This window comes from Camelina sativa, chromosome 20, assembly GCF_000633955.1.
Source record: "Camelina sativa cultivar DH55 chromosome 20, Cs, whole genome shotgun sequence".
NCBI lineage: Eukaryota > Viridiplantae > Streptophyta > Magnoliopsida > Brassicales > Brassicaceae > Camelina > Camelina sativa.
The window spans coordinates 6,812,428-6,831,688 of record NC_025704.1 but is presented as its reverse complement, the minus strand read 5'-3'; the positions used below and the strand labels follow the sequence as shown (position 1 = coordinate 6,831,688).

Here is a 19,261-nt window from a genome sequence, read left to right as displayed (position 1 = left end):
CGGGACTAAACAGTTTGGACTTGAAGTAATACGAATATAGGCAGATCGGGGAAGGTTCCAGTGTAGGGATAAAACATAATCTAGTGAGAGTAGACTATCTACCAGGGTTCCGGAGTAAGAATGGGGATCAAACCTGGGCCAAAGAGTTAACAGAGTTGTAACAGGGCAAGCCGGGGTTATGATGTTCTCTGTAGAGATCTTCAAAGGCTCTGGTGTCAACACAGAGCTCTCGTCCATCTGCCGCCAAATCGAACACTTGGAGGGAGGATAAAAATCCGCGGATAGGTGAGATGTTAAAGTTGACTGTGGGGAACTTCAGATCGAGAGATAAGCACCAATAGAACCAGGGCATTCAGGGGGTTGAGGAAAGAGTTCAGTCAGTTGGATACTCAGATGAGCAGCCTCACTGAGAGAGGAGGACGGAAGCAGAGGGGCGATGGGAATTGATTGAGACTGATGCGAAACCGGGGTTGAGATCTGGACTCTCCAAGGACCTCCGGTGAAGAGAAACAACGACACATACAAAGAGAAAAGATGACAAAAGTAGTAAAAGAGCAGGGAACTTAAGAGATCCCGACGCCGGCGAGCCAGAGCTCTACCGGCGTCGGAGAAAGTTGAGTAGAGCGGCACCTCGATTATTGTGCCCGAGAGAGAATTAGGGCGAACCTCTGTTTCAACAATTCTCAAGGCTAAACCTTCATACTGCATGTATGATAGTCCTCTCTAATGGTAAAACTATTCAACTTGAAACGAATATGTATTTTGTATTTTGGAGTATAATATCATATTGATCATAAATAAATAAGATCATAAAAACTTTTATAATAAACTAAAAATGTTTGCAACAGACGTCACAATGGTTTTCTCTATTTTTTGTCAGACCAACATCTATGAATGAACCAAAAAGATCAACTTCTCAAACGAATTAACCTTGCATTCAAACAAATTGATTTTTCCTTTTGTTAAATGTTATTGTGTGTGTTTTTATCATTAAAAAATGGAGATCAACTCAAGATTTAATCAACAAAAAAAACAATCAAAACAAATTCCAAAACCCCTGATTCTGAATACATATCAAGTCAAGTCCATTTTATTTTGGTTACTACTATTGGAAAGAAAGAACTTGTAAAGATAATTCCTATTTTCCTGTTTTGCTTTCCTTTTCTTTTTATGTACAAAGAAGAATTTAAACTAAAGAAATCTGAAAAGTGGAAAGGATAAAAGAGCTCTCAATCATCAACCTTTGGGCCTCTGTATAATGCTCCAACTACGTTCGTATGATCTTCTGGATTATCATCCCTTTCTTGCAACCATGCATAACCTTCCTTCTCCTCTTCTTCACATCTAAACACCTCATCATCCCCTGAAAACAACATAAAACTTTTAATCGACATGTCTAATTATGATAGTAAACTTTTAATCGACATGTCTAATTATGATGTAAATACTATTCATGATTAGTATGTTATAGAAGAAGCTGACCTGATGAGGGTTTGTCGAAAGGGAAGTCTAGAAAATAAGTGCAATCTTCCGGATTGGAGTAAGGGGGCCCGAGCACGTCTAGCACCGCGCAAGCTGTAATCGCTGTGAACCGATGCATGTTCCCGCCATCATCCGGATACAAAATCGAGGCGTTGCATGGTGCGGTGAATGTTGAGTCCACCTTCAGTTTCGCTAGCCGGGTTTTTGGATCTCTCACTACAGTTGGGGTAGTAAGACTAACCGATTTAGTTTTACTTACAGTATCACATTAAGTCTAAAACAGAGACTATTACAACTTAATTTGATTGGTAACACTGCGGGATGGCGAAATTTCACTATGCAAAACAGTGTAAATGACAAAAGGTGGTATATAACACACCCCCTATATATATCAACGTTCCCCCACCATTTTGGGTACTGCTAATACCAATCATAGCCTATAACGTCACCAAATTATATTGGGATATTGGATCTTCTACAAAAGAAGTTAACTTACTTTTCACTTCTATCTCAATGCACATTCTAATATCTAAGGAACCCTAATAGAAACAACCATATATAGTAACTGCAAGATAACAATAACAATCAAGTAGTCTAACAGCCTGACAAAAGGTTTCTTGGGATGAAAGCAAACTTACTTGGAGCATCAACCACCCAATCATACGACTTGATGTGCATTGTACCAAAGAGAATCTTACTAAAAACAGTCATCCCTGGATGGTTATGAAGTGGAATGACGCCAGAAGGCGGCAAACAGAATATCCCAATCTGCGATACAAAAAAAAAACCTAATCATCATGATTACTTATACCACAAGAAAGAGAACAATACAGTGAGAGTGTTTCTTTTTAAGTGAAATAAATTATACCGAGAACTGAGCACATTCGTGTAAATGCAGATACGTTATCGGCGGCGAAGACCCATTATCCGGTCCGACGTTTGGTCGGAAATACGGCATGGTCGGAGTTAAGCCGACATCTTCTGGTTTCATATTGTCTGATATAATAAAAAAACCAACCAATCAAAAAAACTCAAAACTTATGAAAAAACCTAAAACAAGAATCTAATAAAAAAGAAAATGTGAATACCAAGAATCTCTCGTAGAAGTTGGATTTTATCTAGAGAAGGAACAACACCAGGACCACAATCAGAGAACACTTCTTTGCAAGTATTAAACAGCCGCCGCACTGCCGTGATCTCATCAACCGGAGAATCAATCTTATTCTTCCGTCGCCATGTCATCATCACCTTCTTGTTCTTGTTCTTGAGCTTCTTCTTCTTATTGTTAACAGAATTGGGATTAGCCTTACATTGATTCTTACTAGAAATCAACTCCAAAACATCTTTCTCTGGTTTCATCTCAAACCCCATAAATCTCACCAAACTCAACCAAAATAACACTGAAATATATATATATATTTTTTTAAAGAAACTGAATCTGGGGAATGGTTTAAGGAAGAGAAGAATGAATTGAGAGAGATATAAAACAGGGGAAAAAAAAAAATAATACAATAAGGAAAAGAGAAGATAGAGAGATAGAGAGATACCATTACCAATACAAAACCAGGGGCCATTCTTTTTAAATCCTATGGGCTCTCTGTTTTGTTTTCTCAAACAGCGGAATACCTTTTTTTTTTTTATCCGTTTCGGTCTTCGCAAAGGGGTAATTTTGGAATTGCAGACACACTAAAATATTGTTATATACGTTACCACTTGCTCGGTTTACTATAACTCGGTTAGGCTTAAACCGGATTTTATCATCTTACAATGCAATCAATTACTGAAATATTTTCACTCACAATTGTTGTTTGTGAGTGTTTGGTGCGATTCACTGTCGAATTGTTAATTCATCGATATGGAGCTATTTATTCATTCCATTCGGATGTGATTTTGAACTATTTTAAAAATCGGAGGATGGTTTTGTTTGTGTGTTTTTTTTTGGTGGTGGCTTTGTTTCATTTGTGTGTTTGTGCGGTTGCTTTAAGCAAAAGCATTCGTATACATACATAAGAAAATTGCCGAGTTTGGCCTTGAAATATTTTTTCCCTCCCCGGATTATATGGGAATGAGTACTAGGAATCTTTGTTTTTTTTTGTTATCTTTATCTTATACATATATTTTTATTTGATAATTGTTATGAAAGTAGAGTTTAGGGATAAAACTCTTGTGTTTCTTATTGATAATTTCTAAGGATTACATGCATATATATAGTAGAATACAAAGTCTAGGTCTAAACCGACTTAAGGATTAAGGGCCGAGTAAGGCTTCGGCTAATCGGCCGAAGCTGTATGGACTGAGTAAAGCCTATGGACCGAGACTCCATAGCTTAGTACATGGACCGGTCTAGTGAGTCCACTAAGTGTTTCACAACAATAATATAGTATTTCTTTTGGCATTAGCAATATTATTTTGATTATATCGTATAATTATTGAGATCTTTGACAATGAAACAATTAAAAAGCACATAACAAATCGGAATTGCTCGTCAAATCGGAACATGTTTGATTTTATATGGTTCCATACTCTATTCTCTCTGGCTGATATTTTTCTTAATATAAAAATCTCTAATATCATTGTCATCTACCCTTAAATAACATGTTGTTAACACACTTTTCTTTTTAGTAATGTGTAATTATGTGTTTGATGCAGATTTAAATTCGTTTAATAACACAAAATAGTAGACACATGTTGGTCAAAAGACTCAAAACACACAATAAAATAGTAAAAATACTGAATTGAAGCGACCAAATGTGGAAAAGTGGACTATGTATTTAGTAGTACAAGAAGCAGCTGTATTCGCTTGCTTTTTTTTATATATATAACTTGTTTATCATTACACAAACAAACCAAAAAATATCCTTACAAATTAGAGCTTTTTTGTTGTTGTTTAATCATTTTTACCCCTTAATTCTTTATTTTCCTGAACTAGATTAGAAGCAAAAAATCAAAATGTTGGAAAAAAAAAATTGTCTTTGAGACATTCAGTAGTAAATTTAAAAAGAAACGTTCTAACAGCGTTTTCCGACTCTGCAATCAAGTGCTCCAGCGTACTTGGTCAGCTTAGAAACAGCCATTCCATTTTTGGGTTTGATCATTTGTTTCCTAGTGTGTGCGCTTTTGAAGTGAGGGTTACCAGATTGTCTGAAATAAGCTCCGTTCATGAATACATCTTTCTCGGATCTCCAGGTCCAGTGTTTCCACTCGTCCTCCGGAGCATAATCCCTCTTTGTCACCTACACATTCATTCATATTTTTATAAGTTTTACAATTTAATATATACCCCCCCCACAAACTTTTCATTTTGGTATTTTTTTTTTTACGTACCTCTCTGTAATGAGGTTTGTGTGGAGGAGCTATGAATCGGTTTCCATGGCTGAGAATTGTTGGACCTTGACTACCTCCAATTGCGTAAAGCTCCCAATGAGTGTAGTCGTTGTTCACAACATGAACAAATCCCCATCGGATCCTAGGCATCCTCTGTACAAGTCCTTTACCAAAATGGTTATAGGCCACTGTGACTTGCATATGCTTGTCCGCTTCGTTCGTGTTTTGCGCACCAAGCAACATCACCTACCCCCCAAAATGCAAATTAAGTGGTTAATATCAATGATCAATAGATAATGTAATCTTAAAGTAACACATGCAGATAAATTTGGATGCTCACATCGTTGTGGTGAGTGAAGTGAGAGTTGGAGATTGTAATGCCAGTGGATCCAACGATGGCATCAATGAGTCCATCTTGACATTTTGACATCGAAATATGGTCAAGCCAAATGTTAGACGAACCGTAAATCGATAAACCGTCTCCATCGGCTCTAGTCCTCATTCCGAAATGGTCTACCGAGTCTCGGATCATACCACCGCTACTTTCGGAAATGTGGTGAATGTGCAATCCATGGATGATTACATTTTTCACAAACTGCATCGTGATCCCTGCGCCATGCGCGATATGGACATTAGCTCCTCGTGCATCGATTGTCTTGTGGCTATTAATCAGAAGCTCTTGGTTTAAACGAATGCTCATGTCGTTCTTGAAAATGATCCAGAGAGGTTCCTTCTGGATAACGGCGTGACGCAATGTACCGGGTTTTGGGTTCACCATGTCCTCGTCGAGGTTGCTTGTGACCACATAGATGCGTCCGCGTTTTCCTCCGGTCGTCCTGTGACCGAACCCTCGGACGCAACGTGTAAGCTTCTTACGACGCTTGGCCCAATTCGTACGGCAACGCCAACATTTATCTATCGGGTTACTTGCGGTACAAGGTCCCTTAAGCTTACTCCATTTTCCTTTGCCTTTACCTCTTAGGCTTCGTCTCGTGCTGTTTGTCGAGTTTCCGACCATTTNGAGATTGTAATGCCAGTGGATCCAACGATGGCATCAATGAGTCCATCTTGACATTTTGACATCGAAATATGGTCAAGCCAAATGTTAGACGAACCGTAAATCGATAAACCGTCTCCATCGGCTCTAGTCCTCATTCCGAAATGGTCTACCGAGTCTCGGATCATACCACCGCTACTCTCGGAAATGTGGTGAATGTGCAATCCATGGATGATGACGTTTTTCACAAACTGCATCGTGATCCCTGCGCCATGCGCGATATGGACATTAGCTCCTCGTGCATCAATCGTCTTGTGGCTATTAATCAGAAGCTCTTGGCTTAAACGAATGCTCATATCGTTCTTGAAAATGATCCAGAGAGGTTCCTTCTGGATTACGGCGTGACGCAATGTCCCGGGTTTCGGGTTCACCATGTCCTCGTCGAGGTTGCTTGTGACCACATAGATGCGTCCGCGTTTTCCTCCAGTCGTCCTGTGACCGAACCCTCGGACGCAACGTGTAAGCTTCTTACGACGCTTGGCCCAATTCGTACGGCAACGCCAACATTTATCTATCGGGTTACTTGCGGTACAAGGTCCCTTAAGCTTACTCCATTTTCCTTTGCCTTTACCTCTTAGGCTTCGTCTCGTGCTGTTTGTCGAGTTTCCGACCATTTTAATACCCTCTTCTTCCTCCTCTTCAGGCTTCGCACCGCCATGTTCCTCTTCAAGCTGCACACCGCCATGTTCCTCTTCAGGCTTCGCACCGCCATGTTCCTCTTCAAGCTGAGCAACGCCATCTTCGGTCTCCGTAGCATCGTCAGTGGAGTTGCTACATATATATACACCAAACCAAAACACATGAATCAAACATCAGTAATGTTTTTTGGGTTCGAACTCAGATATTGACTTGACTTACTCGTAATGACGCTCATGAAAGTGGTCGACGATTTCGTAAGGATCAGAATGATAAGCTTGTAGAGTGAATTCTCGGGCTTCGTCGGCTCGTCGCGACCAATACTCGTCCAACTCAGAAATGTTGCCTCGTATGGTCGGAATCAGACCGGCAATACAAAACATAAACATCAACTTTAACAACCTAGCCATCTCCATCTTTTTTCTTCTTCTTTTTTTTTTTTCTTTTTTTTCTTAGTAAGCAGTTTGCTAATATCTAAACAATCTCTTTTTGTTCCCTTATTTCCTTAAGGGGTTAAGATTTAAATGGAGAATTACGAAGCTTTCGACATGGCTTTAGGTCGTTTTTCTATATTTTTTTTTCTTTTTCTTTGAGAGCCTAAAGCCTCTAGATGATGACGAATTTTTAAATATGTGAAGTTTTGGTGTTTAAATAAAGTTGATTAAGAAGTAATCTCCAATTTTAGAAATGTACCGCTAAGGATGGAGAGCCGTCATTTTTTATTTGTGGATAGTTTCTTCATTTTTATTTTAAAATTCATTATTTTTAGCACCCAAAATTTTCCTTTGTTTAGGTTTATTTGAGATAAAAATAGGAAGATCTATTATATATCTTAATCTATATTTTTTTGAATTTTTTTTTTCATTCATTTTGATCTGTTGTTTCAATAGAAAGACACCTAGATTGATGGACATGCTTTTCTTTTTTTTTGAACGAATTGATGGACATGCTATGTTTCTTTCTTCATATATAGATGTTGATTGTATTTACTGACTTGTATAATACTTTACTTCGAAAAATTACTATATAAGAAGAACTTAGATGGTTTCTAACAATTCATTTTCGTTACAAAGTTCACTCAAGCAAAAATTCATTTATATCTTCAATGGGATGAATATTGATTTGTAAGTTCTTATATATAAATACAATAAAAGTGTCATTAGTTCAGTACAAAAAAGTAACAATATATAAGCATTCACCAGAATTAAAAGTCTCCTTTCTCTCTCTCTCCAAAGCGACGCCTTTTTTTCAGAACTGTTTCCAATCTTCATTGTTTCCGGCCGGCGCTGGCTTCTCCGGCGTCGGTCGGCCCATTTTCTCTTTTCAGTTTCTCCATTTAATTTATCTCTCTGTACAGTTTTTAGATAATTATTTCCGCAAATCCAGTTTCCAAATCCCCATCCTTTGCTTCTTTGAAAAGATGGTGTGGTCAGATCTGAGTCCGATAACTTTATTGACACCACTCTCGACTTGTGTGGCGTTTAATCACACCCAAAATTCATTGGAAGTCCTGTTTTTGAAGAGAAAAAGGGTTGTGTCGGTTCGTCTCTGTCGCAGTTGGAGTTCTACCCAAACTCGTGTTTGTATCTCTGATCTTACTCAAGTCTCAGCCCAAGAGTAATTGTGTCAGTTTATTTCCATCTCTGATTGATGGTTGTCTTTTCGTTTCCCATGTATGTCTGTTTCACTTTTATTTGTCACTTTACTACATGAGAAACAAAGCTAAGATTAGGATTTGGGATCCGGGAAGGAATATTGGTGATGCCATTGTTTGGATGATGGATTTAGTACTGCATCGATTTGGCTATTGTTATATTGGAGTAGCGAATTTAAATGAGGGCTTGATCACACTTAGCCGACAATATATTATGGGTAATGGTCTGATCTGGAGGTTGAAGAATGATTTACCACAGCATCGATAGAACTTTATTGTCATGATAGGGTCACAAGAAATTTGCGTAGTTTTTGATGATGTTCATGTCACAATGTTGATCGAGTCTGTACAAGAGATAGAGACGACTTGGTTTATTCTCGTGGCAAGAATTTTACATTTGCAGAGACAAAAACTTATGACTATGAGTATTCACATTTATCGCTTATTGGGTGTTATTGATGATGGTGTTGAGCGGAGTGTGAGATCAAACAAAGTATTGTGGCCTCCGGTGAGTTTTAGAGTTTTGTTGAAGTTTATCAAGAAGATTTCTTCAAAGAATGGTAAGATGGAGATTGTTACTATATTGAAACTAATTGTGAAGAATATTACAAAGTCGAGATATCTCAAAAAGACTTTGGTACGGAAGCTCTGGTATCATTATGTCTATATTCCAGAATTATGTTTGGACACATTGGTTTTACAGTTATGGTTCGCAAAAAGAAAGTTCAGCCACAAGATGCTGTAAGCAAATCATAACAGAGAAAAATCAAATATGAAGTTGGACAATAACCGATCTTATGAACGGTTAGTGAGTAAGGCTACTCTTCAGAAAGCATCGTCAATCTCCCTTCTATTGTATTTTTCTTAATGTATGACGCATACAATTACGTATGTAATAATTGTGTTACATTAATTCTGTATAAGTCTTTGTAATTATGCTTCTTTGAATTTAATGAAAGTTTGATTTGCGGAAAAAAATATATAAACATTTACCAAGACAATATATAAAGTTATTTATTATTGTATCGTTGTGGAAAAATGATTTGAACTTCTTAATGTTGTTAACATATTATTGGTTAAAGAAAAAATATGTTGCTGACATTTGATTCGTTGCCACAGACAAATTTAGCTTTCAAATGTTCCAAAGTTTCTCGGTTCAATCTAAAATGGTAAGCATTTGCTTCCTTCTTGTAAGAAGCAAACTAAAAGAAAGAGACAATTCTCAATTTAGCAAAAAAGAGAAAACCAAAATTTCCATATATGTTTACAAAAGAATAAGCTTAGTTCTCAATCTTCAAACCAATTTTAGAAACAAACAAATATTATGCTTCCTGATTACTTCCTTCTCAATTCACTTCTTTATTCTTTTAGTTTTCTTTTTATTCTCATATCATATATGCCTATGATCTCGCTCTTCAAAAGAAATAAAAAAATGCCTATGATCTTTGGTGAAAATATCGGCTAATTAATAATATAATCATGTATACGCATTATGTGCATATGTTTATGTCATATTTAGGAATTACTATCATTACTTTAAGGACATTTGATGGTACCTTATACTATATCTTATTAGATTTGGACCCGTGCTAGAGCACGGGTTAAAATTCCTTTTATTTGTATTATAATTTCAAAATAAAATATAACTTATAAAACGTTTAGTATTGTAAACTGAGAAACGATTGTTATAATTATTTTTTTGTATGAATATGAGAGATGTATTTTGGTGAATGGAGATCTAAATGATTTATATCAATGTTTTTTAACCAAGATCGGACCGGCCGGTCGGTTCGATCCAACCACAACCCGATAGGTATTCCGGTCCGGGTAACCACTAAAAACCTAACAAATAAAACCCGCAAAAAACCATAAAACCCCGCTAAAATCCCGTGAACCGGTGGTTGAACCGGCGGGTCGGATCGGGTTGTCGGTCTCAAATTAAAATATTTTATTTTGGTCACACTTTAAACTTAAACCAAATTATAAATAAATGTTGTTATTTATAAAAGAATCAATTAATTATTTTATCTAATCATTTAAAAGTTTAATTTTAGTTGTTTAGTACTTAATTATGTATGTTTTATTCATATATTTATAGAAAAGTAGATGTTATATTCATAAAATGTAATCAAACTAATAAACTAATTGACCCGTAATTCAATCGGTCCGACTTGTTGACCCAGTGGCCCGAAAGACTTCCGGTTCACCTTCCGGTCCAGTTTTAAAGACATTGATTTATATTAAAAGCTTGGAAGGATGTTAGGTCAGATTTGGAATATCCCGTTTAAGATTTTTGGTTACAATTAAGGTTTTATTTGTTACTATTAATATATGAACTATCAACTTGTAACCAATTAATATATGGATTAATTTATAACTTATGTATAACCTATTTGTAATCATTTATAACCATTTATTAAAATTATAAAGTCTACCAAAACAATGTTGTGTACTTTCTTTTTATTAAAATTTTATTAAAAAGGAGATTTGACTAGAAATGGTCATACATTATAAAATTAGCTATAAATTATATTTGCAAATAAAGCGGTTTGTAATTGAAAAGAAAACAACAGTTTAAGTATCTAAGGTAAGAAAAAATCAAAGGCTATAAAACTAAAGTTCTGTTGGAGCATATTTAGCTCTTCTTTGTTCATGCAAAAGACAAATTAAACAGCCTTCTCTTTATATCTTTAGTTTTTTTTTTCTTTTCTTATATAAATGTGGCAAGAAGAAAAATGCCAATTTTTTCAAAGAATATCGCTGTGATTGTTTTTTTTATATAAGTAACTTAACAAGAATGCTAAATAAAAGGTAAAAAAAATTGTTCTTCCAAACAATAATAAGAAAAAATAAATTACAGAGTGAGAAATAAATCCAGAGTTTTTGTTTCATTTTTCTTCTCTTTGGAACAAAAATTCCATTGTGGAATCAAAAACCTTGAAATTGAAGAGAGTTCCACAATTCAACAAAAGAGAGAAAAAGCCATCAACTTTACACACATATATATGCCATAAGATCTAACAGTTTCTTTCCATTCATTTGGAAGAAACTGTTCCTTCGAGTTTCCTTCAGATCTTTCATTGTCTGTTTTGGTTTTCTATTGTATGAAAATTAAACAATTTTGCATGATCTTTAAAAAGAAAAATGATCTCTTGGCTTGATGTCTACCATGTTATTTCAGCAACTGTTCCTCTCTATGTCTCAATGATCTTAGGTTACCTCTCTGCAAAACATCTACAGCTCTTTACACCGGAGCAATGCGCAGGCATCAACAAATTCGTCGCAAAATTCTCTATCCCTTTGCTTTCTTTTCAGATAATCTCTCAAAACAACCCTTTCAAGATGAACCCTAAACTCATTCTCTCTGACATTCTCCAGAAACTCTTAGCCCTTGTTGTGTTAGCCGTGGTTGTAAGATTCTGGCATCCAACAGGAGGAAGAGGTGGAAAACTAGGTTGGGTCATAATCGGGTTATCTGTATCCTTGTTTCCAAACACTCTCATTCTTGGAATCCCAATCTTGGCTGCCATCTATGGAGATGAAGCTGCTAGCATCTTGAGGCAGATTGTTGTGATGCAGAGCTTGATTTGGTACACCATCTTGCTCTTCTTGTTTGAGATTAATGCTGCAAGGGCGATAACATCTTCTGGATCGGAACATAATACAGGAGGTATATAACTAAAACTCTTTCCGTTTTTAGATAAATGAAGAAACAATTCCTTTAACACTTACCCTAATTAAAATCTTGGTTTCTTGTAAAACAAGGCAATGAAAATGAAGAAGTAAATAGAGAGGAGGAAGAGCTAAGAGAAGATGAAGCAGCCATAGTGAGAACAAGATCAACTGGAACTATGAAAGTTCTACTGAAAGCTTGCAGAAAGCTAATGATCAATCCTAATACATACGCAACATTGATCGGAATCATTTGGGCTACTTTACATTTCAGGTGTGAAAACAGAAATATTCATTTTAGTTCAATCTTTGATAAATCATCTTACACACATGTAAAGATTCAATCTTTATTCATCTCACTTCTTTCTCTCTTTTTCTATTTTCAAAAAGAAAAGTGATAAATTAGTAGTGAGCTTCTCCTAAGCTTTATGTATCGGAATGTGATAGTCAAGTAGATATTCCAGTACCTATCATCAAGATCAAGATTAGCTATAATTCTTTTTAAGTTCATTATTATAACATTAAATGTCAGTATGTCACTAATGAATTTTTTAAAATTTTTTTTTTTTTCCAACAGATTGGGATGGGAACTGCCAGAGATGATAGATAAATCAATACATATGATATCTGATGGAGGCTTAGGAATGGCCATGTTCAGCTTGGGTAAGAAATTATTATCTCTACACACACAAAAATATGAATTAGTTCACAATTTATAAAATTAAATATGAATTCTTTAACTAAACAGGTCTGTTCATGGCATCACAAAGGAGTATCATAGCATGTGGAACAAAAATGACGAGTATAGCAATGGTCCTCAAGTTCGTATTAGGACCTGCTCTTATGATTGCTTCAGTGTTTAGCATGAGATTACGACATAATCTCTTCAAAATCGCAATACTACAGGTACAAAAAAAAAAAAAAAAAAATTAGAGTTGATTAGAACGAATCATTCTTAATTAATTGATAATGTCTATTTAATTATTAATGTATGGTTTGTGTTGCGCATATATTATATATATAGGCTGCATTGCCTCAAGGAGTAGTGCCATTTGTTTTTGCAAAAGAGTACAATCTTCATCCGGAGATTGTTAGTACTGGGTAAATTAATACTACTATACAAATAGTTATTTGGTTTTTTATTTTTGCTTCTTGTCAATACTATTTTATTTTATTTATATTTTTTTTTTTGTGGTTTTGAATTTTTTTCAGGGTGATCTTTGGAATGCTAATTGCCTTGCCAATAATTTTGGCATATTATTTTGTATTGGACATATGACTATGACATGTATAAAATTGAACTCTTTTTTAAAAAAAGAAATATATATATATATATATATATATATATATATAAAAATTGGATTTATGTGGTATAAGTTATGGAACTTTTTCATAAATGTCAACCATTCTCTTTGTTCATAAATATTGTATAAATCACTCCTGATATTGTAATCTACAAACAAAAATTGTCGTCTATTAAATAAAATATATATGAGAGAATTTTATATAGAAATAAATCTAAAAGAACACCAGTTAAAGAAAATTCAGTAGAACATTATCTAACTCTTAAGAAAAAAAAATATTATATAGACAGAGTCAAAATACTCAAAGCAAAAATAATTATATAAATTAAAAAAATAGGTGGGAATATAATAAATAAATATAATGATACAGCACACTCCGCCTGCTTGCCACGCAAAGAAAAATGGAAAAAGCCAAATAAATAGTATATTTTTAGAAGGAAAATAAATAAAATAAAAATAAAAAAGACTTGGAGAGTGAGGAATAAAGAAATCAACGGTTGTAAAAGAGGAGACACCGACTCAAGTAATATTTGATCTAACGGTTGAGATATTTTTACTTGATAAGCAGGGCAAAAATATTAGAAAAATAAATAATAAATTAGGGTTTTCTTCTTCTTCGCCTTATATATCACAACAACACATCACCATTTTTTCTGTTCACTAATTCTTCTTCTTCTCTCTCAGCTCTTCTCAACTTCGGAATCCTTTCGTCGATTTTTTTTTTTTTTTCTCAGAGAAGCAATCATGGGTAAAGGTCCAGGACTCTACACCGAAATCGGCAAAAAAGCCAGAGGTACTTCTCCCTTTCGATCTATTTCTTCTTATCTCTGTTTGAAGGCGAATGTGACTGTGTTGTTGTTGAGATTTCTTAAACATTGAGTTGTTTTTTATTTTCCCTGATCTAGGTTTTGGTTAAGATTCTTCGAATCGTTTAGGTGTTCTATTTTCTGTTTCTATCGGTTGTGCTTAGGTCGTTGAAATTTTTTGTGTGGGTGCATCTGTAATCTTCGTGTCTTTGAGCTGATTGATGATTTCTGTGTTTCGATTTTGTGATTTTTGTCTTGTTTATTCGTGTGGATGATAAAGAGTAGTTCTCTGGGTTTCAATGTTTGGGGGTCTCTCGTCGTCTTATTCTGAAATTTTTAACTTGGATCTGGAATATGTCTATCAACGTTGTTTGTAGAGATGAGTAATGAGTTTTGTTGAATGTTATATTATTTATGTGTAGATTTGCTGTACAAGGACTACCAAGGAGACCAAAAATTCAGTGTCACCACTTACTCTTCTACCGGTGTTGTAAGTTTCCTTTTATTGATTCATGATTCTCTTCTTTATAATATACTTCTGTTTGTTGCCCTATATATATATATATATGTTGATGAGATGGGTTTAATGTGTTTGCTCAGCTGAAGTTTCTGATTTGAGTTATTTTAGCAGCAATTGTGATTGAAGCTCAGGATATTTAGAAATTTCTGTGTAATTTGGTTTCATGTGGTTTCTAATTTCATCATTAACTTTGACTCTTTCTTCTTTTGTTTTATCTCTTGTGATTTTTATAGGCCATCACTACAACTGGAACTAACAAGGGAAGCGTGTTTTTGGGTGATGTTGCTACCCAAGTGAAGAACAAGAACTTCACTGCTGACATCAAAGTTTCCACTGATTCTTCTGTAAGCTTATCTTTACTCCCACAATAACCCATCCCATTAGCTTCTGTGCTATTTTTTATTACCTTTGCTTTTTGCTTTTTTTGATTCACTTGATAATATTTTGCAGCTTGTGACCACTTTTACTGTTGATGAGCCTACCCCTGGAGTTAAGGCAATTCTTAGCGCCAGGTTACCTGATCAGAAATCTGGCAAGGTATATGTACTTGATTAACTACCTTGTTTGTCTTGTTTTTTTTAACAGTTTTGATATGTTGGGATATGTATAATAACCAATTATGTGTTCTCTTTGAAACAAACAGCTCGAGCTGCAGTATTTGCACGATTACGCTGGTATCTCCACCAGCGTTGGATTGACTGGTAGCCCGACTGTCAATTTCTCTGGTGTGGTTGGAACCAATGTTTTGGCTCTTGGTACTGATGTTTCATTCGAAACTGATTCCGGCAACTTCAAACATTTCAATGCTGGTTTGTCCTTCACCAAGGAAGATTTGATTGCTTCCCTCATTCTGTAAGTTGATGATTAGATTCATTGATTCGTTGAATTAAGCTTGCCAATGCGGTGCTGGTTTTAAACAGAGTTCTTCTTTGCAGGAGTGACAAAGGTGAGAAACTGAACGCATCGTACTACCAGATTGTGAACCCCTTGACCAACACTGTGGTTGGAGCTGAGGTTAGCCACAACTTCACGACCAAAGAGAATGCCATCACTGTCGGAAGTCAATACGCAATTGACCCATTGACCACTGTGAAGGCACGAGTGAACAATGCTGGTATTGCTAACGCACTGATCCAACACGAGTGGCGTCCAAAGTCGTTCTTCACCGTTTCTGGGGAGGTTGACTCTAAGGCGATCGAGAAGAGTGCTAAGGTTGGGATTGCTCTCGCTCTTAAGCCTTGAGAGAAGAGAAGAAACCAAACAAAATGATCCCTCAAGGGGTAGAATAGTTATCTCGTTTTCGTCTTTGAATCTTTTGGACAAACCTCTCTGGTTTACAATCTTTCATTTGTTTCTTTTTCGTTTCGGTGTTTTGGATTTGTAGAAAATAAGAAAAAACAAAAAAAAACTATTGAAAGGATCTTCTCATGAAGATGAAGAACCATTAAGAATCCTTTTACTTGGTTCCTCTCTTTTTATTTTTTTGCTGTCTGCTAAAAAAATACTACTCTTGTTCCAATTCCGAGTTCTTTAGTGGATATTTTTCTGAGAGATTCTTAGACAGGTCTAATTTATTATTGAAGCATTTTGTTGTCCAGTTAGTAGAGGTCAGATTTTTATTGTTTCATAAGATTGTTGTTGATTCGTGGTCGCAGGAGATTTGATTTTGTCCGATTTGTTTTCAGTCCATTACTTTGTTTTTCTTTTATATGCTTTGTCTTATGCACAATGGGTCCAAGTGAAATTGAAATATTCGGATATATAAAATAATATTCTTGGTATTTCATTCGAAACCAACTCTTCATCGCAAGTGTGCTTGTAATTTTATCATTACCAAGCTAACATGTGCTAAACAGAGCAAGACGCAAAGTGGTTTTATGATACGAGGTAGAAGATGTAGTCTCAGACTAAATTCAATTTATAATTCCTTTACCATGTGTCAAAGGAACAAGCTTTCAGCAATGGAAGGTCGAATCGCTCGGTAAGACAAAATCAGATTTCCATAGAAAAAAACCCAATTGGATTCACCGTTCTCCGTCGTTTTTTACATTAATCGATTACAGAGTTACCGTAACATCGGTTAAAAATATCTCCTTGCCGCTTAAAAACGATAAAAGCTTGAGCCTTTAGCTTTGTTTGTTGTCTACTACCACGCAAGAGAGCTTTATGTAGTTGCTCCTTTAGGCTTTGGAGAAGGAATCTGATGTCGAAAAGGCGAAGAACCATGTTGACCATGAGGACTAGACAATGTTCGAAACACGGGTTGCTGTTGCCCGTTTCTTGATCCAAATCCGCTTCCTCCCTGAGATCGACCTGACCCATTTTTCAAACGTTCGGCCTGCATTGTCTGAAAGTAGTAAGAAGCGCTTGCCATATCTTTGAGATGCGGAAGTGGTTTCAGTGCTTCGACAACATCACTCATCTTTGGCCTAATCTTGGGATCACGGCTTAGACATTGTGCTGCAAGCTGAGTCACCTTTTGAGCACCTTTAATCGAGAAATGGCCCTCAAGCCTCGGATCAAGTAACCGGTAAAACCTTCTTTTGTCAAGGAGATGCGGTCTTGCCCATTCCACTAAATTGTGCTCTCCGTTTGGGCGGTTTTTGTCCATAGACCTTCGTCCAGTCAGCATTTCAAGCAGAACTACCCCAAAACTATAAACATCGCTCTTTGATGTCAAGTGACCTTTAAGGAGTTTAATAGGAAGCAAATCAACAAAGATGCAAACATTTAACATTTCAAACCGATGAGAATGGATGAAACCAAAGAGGACTCACCGGTCATTACATACTCAGGAGCAGCGTAGCCATATGTCCCCATAACTCGAGTAGAAACATGGGTTTTGCCTTCATCAGGAGCATCTTTGGCCAGTCCAAAATCCGATAGTTTTGCATTGTAGTCCTGAAAAAAGGGAATCATTGATTAAAATTGTTAGAAGCAAAGCAAACTTAAGATGTTGATGACAGTAAGGAGTAAGATACATACTGCATCTAGTAAAATGTTTGATGTTTTGAAATCTCGATAAATAACAGGCTTTAAAGCTTCTTCATGGAGGAAACTGAGACCTTTTGCAGCACCTAATGCAATCTTCATCCGGATAGACCAAGGAAGAGGCAAAGACCCTTTAAACATGAAAAGCACATGTATCAGATTAAACACTGACAACACTACAAAATGGTTTGATTTATAAGGTTGTGGGTATATATACATACTTCTGAAAAGGTGATTCTCCAAACTTCCTCGAGGCATAAACTCATACACAAGCAGCCTTTGATCATCTTCAATGCAATAACCAACAAGCTTAACTAGATTTGGATGGAGAAGGTTACCAAGGAAATTAATCTCAGCCTGCAATTGCAACAAGCAGGAACACATTAAAAGGGATAACAAAAGAGAAAGAAACAGAAGAAACAAGGGGGGTTTTCTTACAAGCCATTCTTTGTGACCTTGAAGTCCATCAGGATTTAAGGTTTTGACAGCAACTGTAAGACCAGTACCAGGCTTAACAGGAGCAGTACCGTTTTCTTCAATCCATCCTTTAAAAACGCAACCAAAACCACCTTCTCCAAGAAGACTTTCAGGTCTGAAGTTTCTAGTGGAAAGCTTAAGATCATTGAAAGTAAATTTCCTGAGGTGAGAAGAAATGTTAAGTTCTTCGCTGATGACTGGAGTTGATGAAGAGCTTTCAGCATTGCTAGTTGTTGTGGAAGAGAGTGGTGGAGCAACTGGTTGATCATTTGATTTCTCATTTGCCGACTTGCTTTCAATTGTTGTAACTAAAAATACGAAAGACAAAGCCACAAAACTCAAAGATTCATTGAGAAAGCAGAGATATAAACCAAATAAGTACAATCAAGTTCAAAAAAATCTACTCTTAAAACTCACATGGAAGCTTACAAAAAGGGTAAATCACAAATATAAAACCCTAGATGGGAAAGAAGACAATTATAGAAACAAAACCCACAACAAGAGCATAAAGCTTTTTGTCCCTCTCTTTCTCTCTCGAACCAAAAGTGGAAATAAAAAGCAGAGATCTTTAATAATTTTACCAGTGCTGGTAGTGCCATAGATAGAGGAAGAAGAAGCATCAAGGTCTGATTTTGAAGAAGGTACACAACCAATCATAAACCTAAACTTGACCCAACAACCACTAGCTTCTTCTCCTTCTTCTTCTTCTTCGTGATATCTACAGTTCTCAACACCATTGTTCTGCTTCTTCTTCTTATTCTTCCTTAGATTCTCACTCTCTTTAGATTTCTCCGATTTCGAATTGCCTTTAGCTTCTTTAACAACATCAGTTTCCTCTTTACCCATCTCTCTCACACCAACCAACAACAACACACACACCAGAAAGATTCGATTTATTTGATCAGCACCACCACCATAGTTTCTCTTTTCCCCCAAATTAAAAAATCCAGACGAATAAGAGAGAGAGAGATAAAAAAAAAAAAAAGGAGTGATTTTTTTTTTTTGTTCTTTGGAGAAGAAGAAAAAAAGCAGTGAAGGTAAGAGATGATTCACTGGGGGAATGGATCAAAACCCCAAGTCGCGGAATTTTAGTCAAAAAAGGGGAATTGATGTCTGCTGAGGGAAAGAAAGATAGAGAGAGAAGATGTGCAGCCAGAAGCTGAAGACTACTATAGAGACTTTGGAGAGAGAGAGAGAGAGAAGAGAAGAAAAAAGTGAGATTTTTTTTTGGTTTTTTGTCTCAAACATGTGCTTCAACAGTAGCTAATTTATATATATTTTCGTACTACCTTTTTAACAAATTTAATCACCGGTTTTTTTTTTTTCTTTTTCTCATTA

At 35.9% G+C, this 19,261-nt stretch overlaps 5 protein-coding genes across 6 annotated transcripts; 2 read left to right on the top strand and 3 right to left on the bottom strand.

The window, feature by feature from the left end:
• Window positions 1,027-3,027, bottom strand: LOC104769752 (plant cysteine oxidase 1). The gene is made up of 5 exons (XM_010494034.2): window positions 2,571-3,027; window positions 2,351-2,478; window positions 2,121-2,250; window positions 1,483-1,698; window positions 1,027-1,363 (listed from the first exon to the last, which is right to left on the bottom strand). Exons 1-5 carry the CDS (start codon window positions 2,851-2,853, stop codon window positions 1,230-1,232), a joined length of 891 nt encoding a protein of 296 aa, XP_010492336.1. The 5' UTR covers window positions 2,854-3,027; the 3' UTR covers window positions 1,027-1,229.
• LOC104769751 (probable pectate lyase 19) lies at window positions 4,258-7,103 on the bottom strand. Of its 2 annotated transcripts, none has more exons than XM_010494033.1 (5): window positions 6,722-7,103; window positions 6,435-6,634; window positions 5,147-5,781; window positions 4,807-5,052; window positions 4,258-4,715 (listed from the first exon to the last, which is right to left on the bottom strand). In XM_010494033.1, exons 1-5 carry the CDS (start codon window positions 6,913-6,915, stop codon window positions 4,491-4,493), a joined length of 1,500 nt encoding a protein of 499 aa, XP_010492335.1. In that variant the 5' UTR covers window positions 6,916-7,103; the 3' UTR covers window positions 4,258-4,490. The 2 variants fall into 2 exon arrangements, with proteins under 2 accessions (XP_010492335.1, XP_019097650.1); XM_019242105.1 differs by having other exon boundaries at window positions 5,147-5,813; window positions 6,467-6,634.
• On the top strand, window positions 11,061-13,127 carry LOC104769750 (auxin efflux carrier component 8-like). The gene is made up of 6 exons (XM_010494032.1): window positions 11,061-11,823; window positions 11,919-12,099; window positions 12,403-12,488; window positions 12,574-12,731; window positions 12,850-12,926; window positions 13,038-13,127. The coding sequence occupies exons 1-6, from the start codon at window positions 11,298-11,300 to the stop codon at window positions 13,102-13,104; spliced, it is 1,095 nt and encodes a 364-aa protein (XP_010492334.1). The 5' UTR covers window positions 11,061-11,297; the 3' UTR covers window positions 13,105-13,127.
• LOC104769749 (mitochondrial outer membrane protein porin 3-like) lies at window positions 13,779-16,006 on the top strand. Its single transcript, XM_010494031.1, has 6 exons — window positions 13,779-13,922; window positions 14,358-14,425; window positions 14,689-14,799; window positions 14,906-14,992; window positions 15,099-15,307; window positions 15,391-16,006. The coding sequence occupies exons 1-6, from the start codon at window positions 13,874-13,876 to the stop codon at window positions 15,695-15,697; spliced, it is 831 nt and encodes a 276-aa protein (XP_010492333.1). The 5' UTR covers window positions 13,779-13,873; the 3' UTR covers window positions 15,698-16,006.
• LOC104705782 (probable receptor-like protein kinase At5g15080) lies at window positions 16,438-19,146 on the bottom strand. Its single transcript, XM_010494029.2, has 6 exons — window positions 18,505-19,146; window positions 17,885-18,231; window positions 17,668-17,803; window positions 17,441-17,577; window positions 17,233-17,356; window positions 16,438-17,140 (listed from the first exon to the last, which is right to left on the bottom strand). The coding sequence occupies exons 1-6, from the start codon at window positions 18,767-18,769 to the stop codon at window positions 16,620-16,622; spliced, it is 1,530 nt and encodes a 509-aa protein (XP_010492331.1). The 5' UTR covers window positions 18,770-19,146; the 3' UTR covers window positions 16,438-16,619.

Coding starts and splice junctions, on each gene's coding strand:
- LOC104769751 (XM_010494033.1), bottom strand. CDS start 6,915: ATGGAGATGGCTAGGTTGTTAAAGTTGATGTTTATGTTTTGTATTGCC. Junction 6,635..6,721: donor TTTCATGAGCGTCATTACGA/GTAAGTCAAGTC, acceptor ATATATATGTAG/CAACTCCACTGACGATGCTA. Junction 4,716..4,806: donor ACAAACCTCATTACAGAGAG/GTACGTAAAAAA, acceptor ATGAATGTGTAG/GTGACAAAGAGGGATTATGC.
- LOC104769750 (XM_010494032.1), top strand. CDS start 11,298: ATGATCTCTTGGCTTGATGTCTACCATGTTATTTCAGCAACTGTTCCT. Junction 12,489..12,573: donor AATGGCCATGTTCAGCTTGG/GTAAGAAATTAT, acceptor TTAACTAAACAG/GTCTGTTCATGGCATCACAA. Junction 12,732..12,849: donor TCAAAATCGCAATACTACAG/GTACAAAAAAAA, acceptor TTATATATATAG/GCTGCATTGCCTCAAGGAGT.
- LOC104769749 (XM_010494031.1), top strand. CDS start 13,874: ATGGGTAAAGGTCCAGGACTCTACACCGAAATCGGCAAAAAAGCCAGA. Junction 14,800..14,905: donor AAGTTTCCACTGATTCTTCT/GTAAGCTTATCT, acceptor AATATTTTGCAG/CTTGTGACCACTTTTACTGT. Junction 15,308..15,390: donor TTGATTGCTTCCCTCATTCT/GTAAGTTGATGA, acceptor TCTTCTTTGCAG/GAGTGACAAAGGTGAGAAAC.
- LOC104705782 (XM_010494029.2), bottom strand. CDS start 18,769: ATGGGTAAAGAGGAAACTGATGTTGTTAAAGAAGCTAAAGGCAATTCG. Junction 17,578..17,667: donor GGAGAATCACCTTTTCAGAA/GTATGTATATAT, acceptor TCATGTTTAAAG/GGTCTTTGCCTCTTCCTTGG. Junction 17,141..17,232: donor TCCTGAGTATGTAATGACCG/GTGAGTCCTCTT, acceptor AACTCCTTAAAG/GTCACTTGACATCAAAGAGC.
- LOC104769752 (XM_010494034.2), bottom strand. CDS start 2,853: ATGGGGTTTGAGATGAAACCAGAGAAAGATGTTTTGGAGTTGATTTCT. Junction 2,479..2,570: donor ACTTCTACGAGAGATTCTTG/GTATTCACATTT, acceptor TTATTATATCAG/ACAATATGAAACCAGAAGAT. Junction 2,251..2,350: donor ACGAATGTGCTCAGTTCTCG/GTATAATTTATT, acceptor TTTGTATCGCAG/ATTGGGATATTCTGTTTGCC.